Source organism: Pogonomyrmex barbatus, unplaced genomic scaffold (assembly GCF_055798465.1).
Source record: "Pogonomyrmex barbatus isolate J1 unplaced genomic scaffold, ASM5579846v1 scaffold16, whole genome shotgun sequence".
NCBI classification, from domain to species: domain Eukaryota; kingdom Metazoa; phylum Arthropoda; class Insecta; order Hymenoptera; family Formicidae; genus Pogonomyrmex; species Pogonomyrmex barbatus.
In genome coordinates, this window is record NW_028297112.1 from 5,750,391 (window position 1) to 5,771,310 (window position 20,920).

A 20,920-nucleotide genomic window follows, 5' to 3' on the forward strand; every position below is an offset into this window, starting at 1 on the left:
TCATTCCACGCGTGAGATCATCTTCGATGAGCGGCAAAAATAGATAAAAGATAAAGATCATTCTTGCAAAATTTACAATTCAATGCAATTTTTCTTCTCTAATCATATCGTTTAAAATTGCTTTCGAATTTTGAGATTGAATTCCTCATCGAAGTAAAACCTACCAATCAAAATAGATAATGTTGATTTGACATTTTAACCTTGTGACACTGATATTGAAATATTCAAAATAAAATAGAATGAAATCAATATTTTCTCATATATTTATAAATGGTTTATTAATATCTCCTTCCCTCTCTCTCTCTCTCTCTCTCTCTCTCTTCTTCTCTCTCTCTCTCTCTCTCTCTCTCTCTCTAGCCTTTTCTCGACAATGTTATGTCGCTCGTTCTCTTCTGCATAATTATGCTGAAAAGATCTTCTCGAGATAAAAAAAAACTGACACTTATATTATATCGCATCAAAAGCTATTTCTATGCGATGAACTAATTCATCTCGTGGCTGAATTAACTAAGCAATTGAGGTTACAACTTTATACAATACGAATAATGTTGCAACATATCAAAATTATAAACAATTTTATACAATTATGCTTATTAAGTGGTATGATTTTTAAAACAATATAAAATTATATTTGGAAAGTTACATTTATTATTAGAGGCTAAGATATATGCTACAAATGCCTTTAAATTTTATTGTCATCGCTCATATATTTATAACAAAATAACGGCTACAGGATGTACTCAAAGGTAACCATACCGTGAACTATAAAATTATGCTTTCACTCCCGATAGCATCGCCGATAACCTTCGACTTGATTGTCGTGGTGATATAAAGCGCATTAAGATAACAGTGTAGCTGAACTACAAAAGGAAACTTACAAAATTAAAATCATATTCAATCATAGTTGAATAAAATCTGATTTCTCTTCATAAAAAATTCTTTTATCTCAAAGAATTACTTAATAATATTTTTTCATACTAATGTAAACACTATTTCAAATTCTTCATTTAATTTTTCATTATTTTAAACATTTATAAAAAAAATTAATTTGTAGGAAAATAGATCTTCTTATACCATTCAATTTTTTTCTAATATAACTTTTTTATATTACTAACTAAACTCGAGATATAACCCATCCCAAAATTACGTGACTCGCCCTGTGTGTGTGTGTGTGTGTGTGTGTATGTGTGTGTGTGTGTGTGTGTGTGTGTGTGTGTGTGTGTGTATTAATTAATGAATTCACAGCATAGCAAGCCAAAACACAATCAAAGCCAAAAGCTTTTCTTCTTTAAATCGGTAATTAAATTTAATATCAATATCAATTTAAATTCTCCCTCTTCCCTCCACAAAAAATTCTTATTGCGAATTTATTACTTTTCATTTGCACATTTTCAGGGCTCTTTTGGTGTCGTCAAGAAAGTTTTCAACGAAGAAGATGACACATATTACGCCATGAAAATAGTGAGCAAGAGGAAATTAATGAAGAAAACAGGAATATTTGGAAGGATACCTCCGCGCAGAATAGGCGCTGATCCTTTAGCAAAAGTTTATAGAGAAATTGCTATTCTGAAGAAACTCGATCATCCTAATGTCGTGAAATTAGTCGAAGTACTCGACCATCCCGACAAGGATAATCTTTATCTAGTCTTCGAATTAGTCCATAGAGGTGAAATCCTTCTTATACCTACCGACAAACCTCTAAATGAAGTAACGGCCAGGCGTTACTTCCGCGATGTTGTCATGGGAGTCGAATATTGTGAGTCATTATATATTTTATTTTTAAATACGAGAACTTCGCGAAGAAATTTTTATTACGCAATCCAACAAATTATTAACTATTAAAATTAAATTTTAAATATTAAATATGATACACAATATCTTGAAATTAATGTTAATTACATTATTGCAAATTAAATAATAGTGAGATTTAGAATTCATTTTCTTTTCAATCTTATTTTTAAAAAAAGGATTTCGAAAAGTTTAAAGGATTCGCATTTTAGTTATACACAATAAGATATAAGGTTTTGTAACATACATTATTATATTTATCACGTACGCATTAAATAATAGAATGCAAATCTTCTCGGCGGAAAGGCGGATTTATGTAATGTATTTGGTGGTTATTATATATCACAACGCAAAACATTAATATACTTTATATGAAAGTATAGAATCGCGCCAAATACTATTTAAACATAAAGCTGCTTAAAACTTATTAATATTGATAAGTAATATTGATTTAATTTCGCGAAAAAGATAAATAAGACGTATTGATCAACTATGTTCTTTAACTTTTTTAAAATATTTTCTAAGTTGCAAATGTTTTTGATACAATATTTAAGTTTCTTAGAACTAAATTTTAGTAAAAATCATGCAATCATTATAAACGGTATCATGTAATATTTATTGTTATTTACGTATTTAGTGCACTACCAGAAGATAGTGCATCGTGACATTAAGCCAAGCAATCTGCTGGTGGACAAGGATAACAGGATTAAAATCGCTGATTTAGGCGTCAGCACAGAATTAAGAGAATCTGGAGAATTATTGACAGGACAAGCTGGAACGCCAGCTTTTGCGGCACCCGAAACAACCATTGCCAATGCACAATATTTGGGACCGGTAAGTACACGTTTATAATACTGATCCAACATATATAGTGTGGTCTTTATAATATATAATTAGTGTTCAGTGCATAAAAAAAGAATTCATATCAAATATAAATAATGTGTTTTCATCTATAGAAATAAATCTACAATAGTATACAAATGTATATACATATATATATATATAATCTTTTTTAAGCTAGAATTTAGCTGCTAGATTCTTACTGTAAATTGTTATCGTTAACTATGAGTATAGTAATTAAAAACTTTCTGAGCAGCAACTATATGATCCTATAGATAACAATTTCTAAATATAATAATTTAAAAATTATGATCTTCTATATATAAAAATAAGAATTTTTATCTACAAAGATCTAACTTTTTTAATTTATAACGAGTTTTTTTTCGTAATAATTCAGTGCCGTACCATATATCTTTTCATTTTTTTATTATACATATATTATTTCGCTTACTAAAATAGGATCTTTCTGATTACTGAGAACGTTTTTGTCACGCTTATCCATTGATGGAATTCAACGCTTGCAATACACATTCACAATATTCACAATGATTTCTGAGTCGCAGTCAAAGAGGATCAGACAACAAATAACGCATGTACGTGGCATGCATACAAGCGACCAATCTCGTTCCATGGTATTAAAAGTCAATAAATCGGTCGGCTATTACACGTCACTTCCACTCACAAGCAGTGACCTCTCAAACCGCAGAGCACGTGTGAATTGACCTACATATACTCATGAGAGAAACTCAAACAAAAGATTCCTCACGCGGCACCTATACTGTTAATAATTATAACAAAATAAGCATTTTCCGATCATCAGGCATTAGTCATTTAATTAAATGTGCTTCAATTAAAGTTATTAAATTTTTGTACATTGCATCGCCTATCTCGAATAATCTTCGAGCGCAGCAGTGCAGTATAATGGAGAGAGAGGGAGAGAGAGGGGGAGGATACAATAAAATGTCCGATGTAATGCTGAGGTAATTTGCATGACGCAAATGCGTCGAGTTTATTAAGTTGCACAGATATGAGCTCTAAATTTAGAGAAAAAAGATCAATGCTACGTGTTAATTTTAAATTTTAATTTTCATATTTCAAGAAAAACGATTTTACAAAGGTATTTTAACTAACAAGATGATAGGGTACACGATGTACACACACATACACATTTCGATGTTACAAAAAAATAACTTTTTTGGGGAGGGAGTACAGGAGTCTTTCAAGCTACAGCTCCCTTTATTTCAACTATGATTTTCTTGATCTGTTCAAATGAATTTTTTCTAAAAATACAGCACGTCAACTTTTAATTATTCAAGAATAAATTTGATATTGATGTTTCATGAAATGAAAATGTATATTCATGATACACACATACGATATATATGTGTGTGTGTGTGTGTGTGTGTGTGTGTGTGTGTGTGTGTGTGTGTGTGTGTGTGTGTGTGTGTGTGTCGAATATACATTTTCACGAATATATATATATATATATATATATATATATATATATATATATATATACATACATACATACATACATATTCGAAAAAATATGGAGATAATAATTTTCAAGTTTGAACAGTTATATATTTTATTTTATTTTTCTTCAATCAACATTTCACGATATTTTCTGTGGATATATTGCTTTGTAACAAAAAAAAAATAATCAAAATATTGCAACTGATTTTTAAACCACGTTTTATATATATATATATATATATATATATATATACATATATGTATTTTAATATTCTAAATTATAAATTATTTCAAGATTAAGTTAATATAAAATGCCGAAAACTTCTTATATCATATATAGATATCTATAAATTTTTCAATTTTCTTATAATGATCTCATTGTTGAGCTAATTGGAAAATATTATGATAAATTAATTTTTCTCTACTATCAAAGTAAATTAATTTTGATTTACGAGGAATGGAACTGCTTAAAATGATATATATGTAAAGGTGTATGTTTATTTAAAAAATATAGAGCAATTATGTATATTTGTTCTTGCTGTCTGTTTCACACAAAGAGATTCACACACATGAACACGTATATACACATGCATGTTCTATATGGTTCCACATGTGCAACATGGAGTTCAAAAAACGAATGTGGCGAATCACTCCGCGGACATGCATCATCTCTCTCTAATTTATGCTCCATCTCTTTATATCTAATTTCGTAATTGAGATTACTGTTATCACGTGACCTTATCGACATACCACGGTCGATTGCTTGAATTTCCACTGCATTGTCATCAAGGGAAGACGATATCTATAAGAGGCTTACAATATGCGAGACCATATGCTTGATTACGCTTAATCCTAGATTACCGTGAAAAAATAAATGGTCTGACGAGACAACGTAGTTGCGTGAAAATACAAGCATGGAAAATTACGAATTTACGACCATATCGACGAAATTGACTTTAGCCCTTAAGTAAAAATGCAAAAGATTATTTAAAATCCGTGATATTCAACGGAGATATAAGAAAAATAGAAAAATTACGATAAAATTAGAATAACAATAAATATGTGGAGACTCTAATAAAAATATTTTTTTTTATATTATTTAAACATAAACTACATATTTTTTTATTAATGGGAAATGTCACTTTAGCCTACATAATACATTCAATTGAATTAAACATTTACATTTTCTTAAAAGGTTATCTTTGTTGCAATTTTTCGATAATTGTATCATGTATTTAGTTTTTTAATTTTGTAGTTATATTTTAGTATTCTGCTTTATTTCTTTTCAATTACTGCAAGATCTTTAGTTTATAATAATTTTTTGCAATGTGTACATGGGTTTGTTTTTTTTAGTCACTGATTTCAATACTCTTTTTTTCCGTTCGTATAAACAGTTCAATTTTAGATTTCTTTTGACAACTGCTTTTTTACTAGAAATTCATTTTTATTAAAAAATATCTGTTTATTAGATATTTAATTCTCAATTACCTTCATATATGTTTAATATAAAATGTTTAATTCTCATCGTAATTTAAAAATATTTTTTAATTATCTTCAAAAAATTTTTGATTTATTTTATATTTCAATCTTAGAGACAACATAGAGATTAATAGAATATATTGAACTTATTTTAAAATTAATTTATTTTAAAATTAATGAGTCAATCATTAAAAATGTAGCTAATGAAGATGTCAATAAATCAAATGGTAGATAAAGAAAAAAACTACGTTTTTCAGAAAACTTTAAAATTTAACAACACAAAGCTAGTTTTAGAAATTCAAATAGATAAGAAAATCCTATTATATAAATAATTGCAAGTATATGTATGAATTTTTCAAGAATGTATATGTTAGAATTATAAGATTAAAATCTTATATAAATCAAATAAGTATATAAATTATAAGTATATAAATTATAAGTATACAAATAGAAATTATAACTTTTTCTAAAATTATTATTTCTTTTCCTATTTTATGAATTTTAGGAATGTTCATTTGACTATAAAATTATATTTCCATTATTCATTTCAACGAAAAAATTATTTCAATTAAAAGCGTATGATAAAGAGAATATTATATAGAAACATAAATTGCAATTGTACCTACGAATCAACTCGTTTACTGCATATATAATGTTTCCACATTCCTGAAATTCCTGCAAAAGTTTAACTAATTTGACGGTTAGCAAGTTTGTTCAATTGAGAAATATAAACGTGCGCAATGCATTACGAATTCCAAGCCTTCTCGGCATAATTATACATGTATGCTTTGCTCAAAACCATTTCCTTTGGAAACCAGAAATATCGTAATATACAAACCGTTTATTAGAATGATGATGTATAGCTGATAATCTAACAAGGTGAGAAAAAAATAGCATAGGAGTTAATCTTTAAAGATCATATAGATATTATTTATACATCATTTACACCTAATTGGCTGAGAGTATTTTTTAAATGTCATAGTATGGAGTTCATGGACGTTGGCTGAGTTGCCGTAAGTTTTTTTATATATAAGAAACATTTCCTCTTTTGTACGTTAATAAACATAGAAGCTTGACATTTACAAATCGTTTTACAAATGACACAATACATGCATAAAAAGGATTTTTGTTTTAATTAATAGTTTTTTTAGTCAAAAGAAAAAGCTATAAATCAAAATTTGGAATAATTCACTTTTATAATTATTATATAAAAAAGTGGAGTTTGGTTAAACAATTTTTTTAATAATTATAAATTTCATTTTCAAGCTTAACTAAATGTAAATTTTCGATTTACGGATTTTCAATGAATAGTATATTCGTCTTGTTTTCATTTCTAAAAAAGGCATATTAAGTCGATACTCAAAGTTATTGTTATCATAAACTATATAAATAAATTTTATAATATTATAATTTTATAAGTGATGTCGCTTTATTATGTTTTTTATGCATGTTTTTAATATTTTATTAATAATTTTTTTTATATTACAATTTATTATAGGCTTTTTTTATTTTTCACTATAGATGTGCAGAGTATTTTAAATAATATATCTTAATATCTCTTGAACAATGCATTTTAAAGAAAAATGTTTCATATAAAAGTTGAAGAATTTCGAGAAGGCCACATGATTGTGATATTGATTTATTTGCAGATAAAGTCATCATCAAAATTTTTTTATAATCGCCATTTTTTTAAATGGAATTATATATTTTTTATTATGTAATATGATTTATTTTGAATAAAAATGTATTAGTATACAAATATGAAAAAATCAATAGTTTACAAGATATTTTATATTTTATTCTGGCATATTGAGATATTCTATATACACATATGTGTCATGACAAGAATATATATATTTAACATAAACATTTGCGGCACGCAAAATAAAGAAGATTTGTCTTTGTCCCATATCTGTACGTCTATTTTTAAAGAAGTTATAGCCATTTAAAAATCGGAAGGTGCGCCCTATGAAAAAACCCATAAAAAAAACTCTTATCGCTGTTTTTGCTTAGATGTTCACACTTTTTTGCCTCCCTAAAAAAGTGTGAAAACACATGTAGTACAAGCGCTTTGAAATACGCCGACATATCGCCGCCATGGAAACATACGCGTGCGCTATCTGTCGGATAGATCATCGGTCGATTTTGTGGTCGATATTGTCGATCTCTTCTTAAGTAGATTCGCTTCTTAATAATATAACAGTATTATATAATTTTTGTTCCTTCTGTTTAAAAAGATAAATAGCACGCGCGCAACGCGTGTCTATAGTGTCTAATTTATACAAATTTATTTATACAAAACATCATTATTGCTTTTAAAATCAAGACTAACAATATCTGATATATTTCATTTAATAATTATGTTTTAACAAAAATTTTATTTTTTTATTTTATTTTATTTCATTAAAAAATAACAAAAAAAATATTGAAAATATTTGAGCAAATAATAATTCATAATTTCATGATAATCTTTTTATAATAATTGAGTGAGTCAAATCGATTCAAACATTATACAAATTCGAAATCGCATATTAATATAAACATATTGTAAACTGTTATAATAATGTTTAATGTGTTTTTGTATTTTTTTCACTTATCCCGATTATTTATCGATTTTCATTTATCTCAATTATCGATTTTTTGGTTTTATTTATTAAAAATCATCTATTTATCATTTATTTACAGACAATTAAATCATGCAATACAAGAGAATCGTAATTTGGCATATACTTCCGAATTTATTAAATTCATACTGAATGACATTATGAGATTAATTTCATCATTCGATTAATCGGGCAGATTTTTTTTGTTAAATTTACGCATAATATATTATTAGAGCATTAATGTATTATTTATTATTACTATAAATTACTAAAATACTTCATAATCTAATAAGTTAACTCTCTTTATCAGTAAATATTTTAAATTAACTTCTTGTACTTTTAAATAGTAGATATCAAATGTTTTTCAAAAAAATGAAACGACATGACTGAATTAAATAAGTCAATAAATCATGACTGAATTGACTTATTCAATTCAGTCATGTACGCAAACATATCTAATCATTGCAGATTGACGTTCTATATACACGGACTTATCTAATAATTGAAGATTGATGGCGAAAATATATTTATTTTTTAGCCGTGTGATATATGGTCTATGGGAATAACGTTATATGCGCTTGTGATCGGAGATCTTCCTTGGCGCGCTTCCGATAGTACAAACATTCAAGAGATTGTTCGTTCAAAACCGCTCGTATTTCCCAACAATCGCTTATCTCCAGAACTGCGATCTCTAATTGAATGTATGTTGGATAAATCACCGGAAACGAGACTCACGCTTCCGAAGATGAAGATGCATTCGTGGTTGACAAACAATGGAACTGAACCATTGCCGGCTGAAGCCGATAATTGCCGCCTGCGAGTCACCGTCACTGAAGAGGAAGTTATAAGGCTCGGTACTCTGCTTCTCGTCAAGAATATGCTGAAACAGCATAGCTTCCAAGTAAGCGAAAAATCCCACACTTTTTAAATCCCAAATTTAGTGATGTTACAATATAATATTTAATATTAAATATTAAAATATATATAAAATATTAAAATCACAGAACAAAAGCAATTATAAATTACAATATTGCATAAAATTCAGAAAAATCTGAATCAAATCTGATATTTTTATTTGTTGTCATAACGACAATTTCCGATTAAATGATTTGGAATTAAACTGTTAAATATATTTGTCTTCATGGAAAAACACATCTTTCTACATTTATTGTACTTGGATAAAATTCAGAATTTATATTTCAACTTTCCGTATTTCTAAAACTACTCCTATGCTCAATTTAAAATTTTCCTAAGATTAATGTGCCATATAGCATTATTTGAGATGTAATTCAATTCGAATTTCAAGGGACACAAAAATGAGCGAAAAAAACCACCTGTATTATCGAGAACTCTTTACATTTTGGGGATAATCGGTTTGCAAACTTTGCGAAAGAATTCGATATTTTCTTTTTGAGATTATTAGAGCACAATTCGAAAAAATAAACATGCACAAACTATTTCTATTCTGCAGAATCCATTCTTGCCTAAGCGGCTTGATCGGACAGTGGATAACAATACGGAAATCACCAACACGGAATCCTCAGCGGCAAAAGCAAAAGGTGACGTACAAAGAGATGCAAAAGCAGAACGTTTTCACGAAGCTGGGAGAAGCAACTCCGCGCCGGATTCCTACGATTGGCATACAAACAGGTAAATATGTTACATTATTAAAAAAAACAGAAAAACTGTAAACTGAAAACAGAAAACTGTATATTTTTATCAGTTCAAATTTTCTTGCATTTATTACGTATAATAGAACTTTACCTAGAAAAATCGTACTTGCGAAATAAGAATTTGCTGAACGCTGATGATGCAAATATTCTACAGAGAATTATTTTTTTAAAACAATTATTTAAAAGCATTATATGTAAATATATAAATTCCAAATATATAATTTCCAAATATTTTATTCGTAAAATGAATTTATAGAATGCATCAATAGTTTACTTGTGTTAAAAACAAAGAATAATATTCAATTTATCTTTAATCTCTCTTTGTAAAAAATAATTTATGTGCTGGTCATGGAATATAAATTATCGATAATAAAAGGCGTAAATGTTATACTTTAATTAATCCTTGTTGTATTTATGTTTTGACAGACAATTATCACTGGAAAATCCTTTATCGCCTGTAACGGAAACCGAAAAAAGATAAAATCAATATCGATAAAAGAACCATCCATCGTCGATATCACGAATCATCTCGATCAAATGAGCTGATGTCACATAGAAGATATCATTTGGGAATGATCTTTGATCGCGATCCAGCAGTCCAACATGATATCAAAGGGCGAAATCATCGAAAGAACCTATGAAAAATTAATCTTCTAGAGAACCGTCGTTATCGATTTTATTCTTATATTGTTAAAATCACGGAGCATTGCTTTCGATTTTGCAGGTAAGAACTCCGTGAATTATTTATAAATATACAGAAATTCCTAATTGATTGAGGGCTGACAAAAGAACTGATCTGACTTGTTGAAAATGTTTCTGTTACATTTCAAAATTTTTTACATGATTAAAGATAATGTCGCGGGGGACAACAATATAATAATCTTTTTCTGTACTTTTACTTATCAAATTTTGAAAGTCATGTTGAATTTTTTAAATAGAATATTTTATATATTTTTTTTGTTATAAAACTCGAAAGAACATGAAATACTAAATAAAAAGTATTAGGATATTTATATCAAAAATTACTAATGTAGAAAATATTTTATTGTTTACTTATTCTAATATATTTTAATGTAAATAAAATAAAATATCTCTAAAATAATTTTTCAGTAAATATCCTAATATATTCAGTGTTCAATACTTTTTTATAAAAATATAATATTTTATTTAAAAAATTCAATAGAATCCTTAAAATTTAATGTAAAAAGTATGAAATGCAAAAAGTATAAGAAAAAGAATTATAGCGTATATCCCTATAACTTTTGTTTGAAACATTTTCAAGTAGTAATTACAGATCGTTAAATTAAGTAAACATTTCTATACATGTATAATATAATTAAACTTATATGTATCAGATAAAAATATTCTTTAATATGATAACATTAGTAAATTATAACATCAGTAATATCAGTAAATCATATATTATAAATAATGATATACAGGATGTTTTAAAAATAGATCGCCAAACTTTAAAAGCGTATTTTACTCATATTGTAAGAATGGAAAAAAATCATATAAGAAATGCTTCCTTTCCAAATTATAAATATTTTTTATTTACAACAGATTTTGTTAAGTTCTTTTAAGTTCTTTTAAGTTCTTTTAAGAAATGCTGGAATTGATTTTTTTTCGCATCAGTACTTGCTTCATATTGATATCTCATGGATTATCGAAGATGTTCAAAAATCTTCCGGGAATGTTTCGTATTTTGTCACACAAAGTGATAATACAATTTTGGAATAGTGTGGAATACAACAGGAGTATTATAAACGAAAATCTTAAAAGATTTCTATAAATAAAGATCTAAAAGATTTAAATTGAGAGAATGTATATGCCATGCGATTAGTCCTTTTCTGTCAATCCATCTATCAATTATTATTCATGTATATAAAAACATGTAAAATATGTATAATTTAGGTAGGAAGCGTTCTAAACGTTCATGACTTTTTTCATTCTTATAATAAGTAGAATATGCTCTTAAAGTTGAGCAATCTATTTTTAAAACAGTCAGTATATCATAAAAAAATAAGAATTTATTATGTTACAATTTACATAATATATTTTAAGATTTTATTTTTGTAATATGATTATATTGTTTATTTTATAATTACTTTATATACTTATTAATTTCGTATAAGATTCTCTTTTTCTTCTCTTCTTCTTCTTAATTTGTATGTAAATAATTTATTATATTTGATTATTCAATGATTATTTTATACAATATGATAATAACTCTCAAATCGATTTTTCAAAAAAATTTTTTTTATTCTTCGTATATGATTATTGCATACACATGGTATTTAACATGCACCGCCACGAAAATGGAATACGTTTTTAAAACTATTGTGATAAAATAATTTCTTACGTGGACTTACACTTATCTACGTACAATAAAGCATTTTATCATAGATCGACAGGTTTTCTGTTACTAAACAATGATGTAATGAGAAATCGCTCATGTACCTGATGTCTTATAAGTGTCTTGTGCAGTGTACTTATTCCGATTTATAATAGATGTATAAATGTACATAAATATAAAATGTATGTATAGGTGTATGTATATTGTATTCATATTTTGTATGAATGATACTTGTATTTTTTAAAAAGTAGACTCGTAAACGAAAGCCCGTGATACAACGACGCTCCTTCTCAATTTACTATTAAATATGATTAAGCTTTTGTGTTTAACAACATATGTTATGAAACATATTATGTAATTGTAATTTATATACATCATTTATGATATTTAATTTTATATATTTTTATAATTAATGCATTATTATATAATTTTATATAATTATATATTACATATTTATATAAAATTATATAATACATATAATATGTATGTGATAAACAATTCCATTTATTTATATGGTTTATATTTAATATTTTAAGTTACAATGTCCATACAAATTTATATCCTGAATTCTAAAATAATTGCAATTTATAATTTATTTGTTTTAAATCAATTAAATTAATTAAATAATCTTTATTTTAATTATCTTATAATCATACTTTGATCATTTAACACATTTGCTGCCAAGCCGCATTTCTGCTGTCTCGATAAGCATATTATTTCGTAGGAAGAAATAAACAGCGAAATTAATATATAATATCATAATAAATAAAAATAAAAATATTCATTTATTTACCAGTGTACTTTGTTATACTTCTTTTTATCTTAACAAAGTAAATCTCACAAATGTAAATAGTTGCACATTCTAAATGCATTAATTATGATCAATGATGTTGATCACGATAATCGATAATCGAACGGAAAGATCAGTGTCAATCAATGGTAACTGTTATGGCGGTAAATGTGTTAGGCTCAAACAGTTTTTTCATAAATGAATATCTTTTATTAAAAATGAACATTTTTTTTTAATTTATCTTCTTAATATAGCCTAATTTAAAAAATTACATAATATATAAGTATTAAATATTGAATGGGAATAAATTAATACTTAATTTTTATTTTATATTGATTCCATTATAACAAAATTTGTAGCTTTCTAAAATCACAATAGAGCATGGGGTATACTTGTGTATATATGATATATCTTTGTTCATAATTATTGTAGTATATTGTAGTACATTCATTTCTATAATATCATTTATAATTTCTCTGTCAAGTAATCTTCTAAAATAAAGGATAAGATTTCAGCAATACCCATTCTGGCGTGAAAAACAAGAACTAATGTTCGTTGTAAACAGACTGATAGCAATACAATGATAGAATAGAAATGGCAAGTAACGGCGAAAAAACGAAATATATTAAAATAAATACCCAGAGCCAAGCTGGATGTGTGTGTTTAATATTCTATAATTATAAAAATCTAAACATTAATAAACAGAACGCAACACGACACGACTAATAAACGTTTCGACTTTTTTTAGTTCGGTCGTGACTTTATCATCTTCAATAACAAAGATACTAAACAATTGAGTTACAAAATACAACAAATACAACTGTTGAGTATATAAATTTAATGTCCAAGTACAGTTCAAAAATGTAAGAGTCAAAGCCGTATCGTTGTCTTTAAATTATAAAAAATCGTACTTCTAAAACGTTAGTATAAAGAGAAGTTTTTAGAAATATAACTTTTTATAATTTGGAGATAACGATACGGCTCTGGCTTTTTCATCTTTAGACTGTATTTGAATATTAGATTTATATATATAAATCTAATTACGTAATAACATTACGTTTATATATATATATATATTAGATTTATATCAACGCTTTGACCTAAACGCTTAATATCTTTATTATCGGCAAGTAACATAGCAAGTAACATAGTAACAGGCTTTTCGGCAAGCAGAATTTTGGTTGCTAAATCTTTTGTATGAAATAAATTTAAATAATCATATCACCAACTAAAACTATTAGTCTGTTAATTTAAGTGGCACGTAGTTGGTGATATAATTATTTAAATTTATTTTATACAAGAAATTTAGCAACCAAGATCCTGCTTGCCGAGAAACCGGCTATATTACTTGCTGTTGTTTGTTAACATGTACTCGGCTGGTATCAATATATTCTTTATTATCGCATTAAAGATGATCTAAGTAAAAAGATCAAAACATTTGCATTTATTAACATATATCCTGTTAATGTTTACATTTTTATAATTATAGAATAATAAATACATATATCTAATTTGGCTTTCTTGTCTTTTATTTGATTTAGATTTTTATTTTCGGAGACTATTATTATCATTAATTTTGAATTATATTTAACTTAAAAATTATAAATATATAAATATACAAAATGTCTCAAAATTATCTGATGTGTCTTTCACTGATAAAACCAGTAGAATATTCTAAAACAAAATTGTTGCCATTGTCCGGAATCATCCTATACATAAGGATTAATATCAGCATAATATGGAATATTAAACATATTATGGAATATTAATCAAATCGAATTATTAAAATTATCAACACTCAAATGAAGTGTCATAAGCAGATAAATAAATACAGATGAATCAATGTACAAGAGTATTTTCATTGCAAAGTGCTATACCTGACTTCGCGAATTTTCCACAAACAAATTAATCAAGTTAGTTTAATTTTTAAATAATTTTCACTTAAAAATGTTATAGCTTCGATGTATTTTCGTATAAGATTTTCGTTTTAATATATTCCACAGAAGCTATTAGTGAAAGAACATCCGATAATTTTGAAGTATAATTTCAAAGTATAATTGTATAATTTCAAAGTTGCATAATGCTATAGAAAATGATCATTATTTTTTGTTTTCGAGACTCACATTCTTAAGTTATAAATGATTAATAATTAAAAATTAAAAAACAAATAATAATTTAAATCTATCAATCTATTATATTTCAAATTTATGATTTATGTTAACTGCGCCGAACGTACGACCAAGAAAAAGTAGAATAGAGAAATTCGTGATTTTATTGGATCTTATTAAGATATGGGGACCACAATACAAACGTATAAATTTAAAAGATAGTTTTCAGAATTCATGACAGTGGACGGTTCAAGATATATCATGTCGCGAGCCTCGTGCGTATAAATCTATTTCAGTGCATACAATTGTTACATAGAGACTGCGATAAACTTCTTAGTCAATAAGGATAATTATTGGTGCAAATTATCGAATACGCGCATTTTCATGACTTTCATTAAGCCGTGACAATTCCAAAACTCAAGTTTATGTGAACCAATGCATTCTGTGTATAATTGCATACGCTAGACATAACCAGCCTTATAAAGAAAAACAATATACATACACTTTCTGATATGTTTATATTTATTAGATGTATTCGGCGTCTTATAAATTAAGATCTACATTGCAAAATCTACGTCGCATGATTAATCCTAAATATGCCTGTCCAATATAAAGCATAGGCAGTTGCATTTAAAGAAGAGAATGCTAATACGAATCTAGAAATCCTTCCAGGAAATACGGATAAACTGACTACTGATGACAATTGCGTTGAAATTATGCTTTGTATAGTATTAAATATTTTGATTAGTTCTCTATTATTTTTTATTGGTTCTATAATGTTTTATTTAACAACTTTTTTACATACACTGAAAGTAAATTATAATAAAATTTAATTCTACTCTAATTATATTTAACATATTTGATTAAATACACTTCAATGCGGATTGCTGTTAGTAGACGTTTTCCGAACTGTTATACGGGTATACAATTATTGTTATTTAAACAGTAATATATATATATATATATATATATATATATATACATATTACACTCATACGTGCACATTGCGATATATTCTTTATCACAGATTGTATAAGATATTTTGTATCCTCTAGATATGCACTCTGTTTCTATAAATCTCGTTGTAAAAAATTAAATACAACGTATTACTTTATTACATGTATTTTACACGTGTACTAAATATTTAACACATTTAACATTTATTACTATATAGCGATTTAGATGTGACAAATTTTTGCACTCGGTATCATGACCAAAAGTTTTTGTGATGCTCAATCGAGGCATTAGTTGGAGAGAGCTGATTAGAAAATTTAATTTTCCTTGACAATCAATATATTATGCGATTATTTCAATACATCTATTTTCATTCTAGTCACGAAAGTGACTAAAATCTTTCCATCAGTCAATTTCCAAGTCTACAACTTCAGATATATCTAAAAACTTTAACGATTGAAAAGCTATAACTTTCATTTTCTTACCATTTTCTTAAATGATAGACGTTTCCATTTTTTCCCTCTAATGTTAAATCCGGAATTTTACAAAATTTTAATTGCTAAATTAATTCGCTAAACAACAAATTGTTGTTTACAACTTACAATCTACAATTTCATATAATTGCGCTGTAATTTAGATATTGTGCAATCCATATTAAAACATCAATCTTTTCTTCATTAAATACTTTGTTAAATGTTTAAAATAAAATTAATTTATATATACATTACGAAATATAACAAATACATATGACACGTAATAAATAAAGGGATTGCACGATGTCGCAGTTATTGCGCGCAAAATTCCTAATGGACAAGATATGCGAACAAACAATAATCCTGCATATTTAAAAAGCTTGTACTATCTTACTATTTGCTATATCTACGATAACTTTTCACAGAATTTTCGCTTCTAGTTACTAGAAATCGATTTCGATTTTGAGATAAAACTCTTCTAACGCATATTTGTAATAACTAAGTACTGTAATTGCTCCTCTGTGTAATAAATCCTTTTTATCTTTCCATAACGTCATTTGCCTCGTAAAACTCAACTATTAAATCTTTCATAATTTATTTTCAAGTGTCACTGTTCCTCCTTGCGCATCAATCTCTTTCATTCGGCCAACATAGTGAAAGTTTATTCTCATATTATTCCCATTTTAATCTGATACTATTTCTTTTCCTTCTTAATTTTTACTGAAACATTGTTTTCAATAATCTTCCTACTCTACATATTATCTAAATTAATACGGAATATTGGAAGAATCACAAGCAAACACATTTCTTAGTCATATCTTATACAATTATTATAATACATATTTTATATATTTATAATATACTTGATACTCACTGAACCATAATAAAAAATTCTATGAAAGATCCACAAGTTAGTTAGTAAAACAATTCCATAGAAATTTAAAAAAAATTTTGTTGAAAAAAACATACAATTATTTTTTCTTCTTTTATATTATACTATATTATATTTATATTATATTTACTATATTATATTTATTCTTTTATATTGTTATTAAGTATATTCAAGTATAAATATAGAAAAAGCATAAAAATTAAATTTTTTTTTATCAAGAAAGGTTTAATCGGGCCGTGATTTTGTACAAAGGGATTCATATCTTTCAAACATAATTGTATTATGACTGCCAAAAATTTAGCCAAATATAGATTTAAAAATAATTTTATTAGGCTACATAATTAGGCAAAATAAATACTTAAGACGCGATATTAATGATGATAATATTAAAAAAAATTTTATATTTTAAAAAGCAATTTTAATGTTCTATAAGATTATTTTGGCCTAACAAAAATCATTTTTAGATCTATATCTGATTAAATTTTTAGATATTTCGACAAAACCGTTCTTTCTGTGTAAGTGTAAAATATTGCTCGTCGCGCCATTCAGGGTTCTTGTATATTTATATACTATATATTATTCTCTATATTTTATACTATATTTTATTCTCATGTACATTCTATTATCCACAAATGTGCCATTTAATTAAATAAATCATGCATTAAGATGATGTCAAAACCAAAACTATCTCCCCGAATTTTATCTTTTACCTATGTACACCGCGTTTGCTTTATGAAAAGACACGATAAGAGAGAAAGAAGGGGAAGGGATAATAGTCCTAATTATGTAAATCAAATCTTAATCAAATTTGCGGTCAAATTTGCAAAATTGATATTATATATGTAATATTTTATATATATATATATATATATATATATATATATATATATATTAATTTTGCAAATTTGATGTATATTATTTATTATGACATGTTTCTGGTAATATTTTGACTTGCCATAAAAATTGGGACTTAGTATTGTATATTGTTCAGATGAGTTAGCTATTGAGGTAGCTTGGTTGCAAGCAACCATGCGTGCCTCAACTATCAATTCTGTTGAGCAATTCTATGTTGACGGCTTACACAGACGCAGGTGAAAGACAATGGTCATCCATGAAAGCCAATCAATCGAGGTGCATGTTTATACTCTTACATTGCATATAAGTATAAAAAGATTTTGAAATCGAAAAGAGCCTTCAGTCGATCGTCCGCGCAGATCGTCCCAGGAAGTTATACATCATCGTAAAATTCTGAAGTATGAAGTTCTTGAAATATTATCTTCTTTGCGTAAGTATTTTATTAACTTAGAATTGATTAATTTAGCATATATTCGAAATTATAAAAATCTTTCTGTAATTTTTTGATTTTTTTTTCTCTATATGTATAATAAAAACGTTCTCAATTAATTTCAATAAAATGTTATTTTTAATAATAAATTTTATAAAGATTTATAACATAACTTTTAAAAATGATTGTTAATATATTATTATCCTTGCTAAAATCATAGTAATTTTATAATTTTTTAAAATAAATTATAATAAATTTTTTTTCTTCCATCGTCTTATTTCTAATTAATCTTATCTATTAATCTTATTTTAAATCGTTATTCTTTCATAAAGTAATAAATTTACAATTTTTTGCTATCAACACATCTATTGAAATTTACATTAACAGAATCTTTTTAAAAATCTTTATATTAGTAATTTTAATAAAATATTGAATTTTTTCTGAATACATAAGTCAACTAATTATGTTTTGTACAAAATTATGTAAAAACTGCCATTACTGCCAAACTGCCAACTTTTTTCAACTTTTCAAATTTTAATATTTTATTAAATAAACTTTCTAATTAAGAAGAATATTCTTTTACAAAAAGTTCAAATATATTTTTTGTCTCGTAATTTTTTACAATAAATAATACTTATTTTAAATAATACTTATAAATAGAGCGTAAAAATTACTAAATGCATTCACAATTGCAATTTATAATTTTTGTAAAATTGAAACTACCGTATGTTAATAGATTCAATGAGTGAACATGTATTATATGTTGCAACATACAATTATGTGTTATATCATCTGTAGTTTATTACATCATATTCAATAAAATTTATCTTGTAAAAATTAACTAAATTAAATTTATCTGACTGTTAAATAATATTATTATGATACTAATTATAATAATTTTTAGAAAGTTAATAATCTATGTTGTAAATAAGTATTCGAATAAGTATTTCGAAGATAAAATGAAAATGTAGAAATCTTATTTTTGTAAATTTTGAATATAATGCTTAAGAACTATTTATATCAAGATACGTGAAATCATAAACTCTTGTAATTTTTTTATGTTTCGCAGCTCTTTGCAATGAGAATGGAATCAAAACCGCAATTTACAAAATTATTCCCAGCAGAGGGATTGACAGCATATTATAAACAATTAGGCAACACCACAAAATCATTGGATAAGTTTTGGGAAAAATTACGTATAACGTATAATTTCGTTTTTCATCCTGATAATACTAATAACATAGAAAAGATACTATCAAAGAATATAACGGAAACTAATTTGCCAACATTGAAAGTAATCTGGGCCGATATGCTAAAAGCAGATAACTATACAAATTTTTATAACTATTCGAATCTCAAATATCCTACCAATAGCTTCCTGAATTATTTGAAATCGCTGTCTACACTAAAGAATCAGGACAGCAAAATAAATTTAACGAATCCCGAAAAGAATTCATCTGTTGAAATAGAAACAACAATCAAAAGGAACGAAAATAATACGAATTCTGAAGAAAAAAATTCCAATAAAACGAAGACATTGGCCGACGATGATTGGTTCAATATCATTCAATCTTTAAGACAACTAGAGTTGCAAAATAAAGAACTGAATAAAAAAAATAATATGAAAATTATGACACCAAAAATCCTTCAATTTCCAACGATGGTAGGTCATCATCTTGTCGAGTGGTTTGAATCCATTTTTAATCATACTTACAACATATACACAAAATTATCGGGTATTTCTTGTAATAACGTGAAACATTAAAAATAAAACAAGAGGAAAATATCCTACAAAATACCCTAGATTAGAAAGTATATCGTATTAAACTATTTCTGCATTAGATAAGCCTAGATATATGCAACACCGATATCTATAATTTATTCAATATAAAAATCGCATTTAAATTCAAAATGAAATATTATATTTAGCGCTAAACGTATGTCATGATTGAATATTGAATGAGAATTTACGGTTGTTTTAGTACGCTTAATATCAAATATAAAAAATAAAAAGAGGGAAGAAAAAAAAAAGGAAACGAGAATAGCATGGAAAATGTTGTATCTTTGTCATATTCCATTCTTTGTTATCGTATATTCCATCATAAAAATATATAAAATAAATAAAATTTATATCATATATATGAAATTAAACACTTTAAACGCTCTAAATTCTTTATTAATTCCCGAATCATAAGAGAAACGC

The 20,920-nt window shown here is 26.2% G+C and overlaps 2 protein-coding genes across 4 annotated transcripts in view; both read left to right on the plus strand.

Annotated features, from left to right (window-relative positions):
• Positions 1-18,116, plus strand: part of LOC105430886 (calcium/calmodulin-dependent protein kinase kinase 1) — a 55,539-nt gene extending 37,423 nt beyond the window's left edge. For all 3 annotated transcript variants that reach the window (XM_089074072.1, XM_011644652.3, XM_011644653.3), the window contains 5 exons: positions 1,396-1,756; positions 2,426-2,622; positions 8,725-9,087; positions 9,658-9,836; positions 10,286-18,116. In XM_089074072.1, coding sequence (XP_088930198.1) covers positions 1,396-1,756; positions 2,426-2,622; positions 8,725-9,087; positions 9,658-9,836; positions 10,286-10,340 — 1,155 coding nt within the window. In that variant the 3' untranslated portion in view covers positions 10,341-18,116. The remainder of the gene's footprint in view (positions 1-1,395; positions 1,757-2,425; positions 2,623-8,724; positions 9,088-9,657; positions 9,837-10,285) is intronic.
• A 133-nt stretch (positions 18,117-18,249) lies between these two features.
• On the plus strand, positions 18,250-20,730 carry LOC105430885 (uncharacterized). Its single transcript, XM_011644651.2, has 2 exons — positions 18,250-18,717; positions 19,787-20,730. The coding sequence occupies exons 1-2, from the start codon at positions 18,688-18,690 to the stop codon at positions 20,480-20,482; spliced, it is 726 nt and encodes a 241-aa protein (XP_011642953.2). The 5' UTR covers positions 18,250-18,687; the 3' UTR covers positions 20,483-20,730.
• Positions 20,731-20,920: the final 190 nt, after the last annotated feature.

Excerpts from the sequence above, each read along its gene's own strand:
- LOC105430885 (XM_011644651.2), top strand. The coding sequence starts at position 18,688 with ATGAAGTTCTTGAAATATTATCTTCTTTGC. Across the intron at positions 18,718-19,786 it reads TGAAATATTATCTTCTTTGC|CTCTTTGCAATGAGAATGGA; the intron begins GTAAGTATTTTA and ends TATGTTTCGCAG.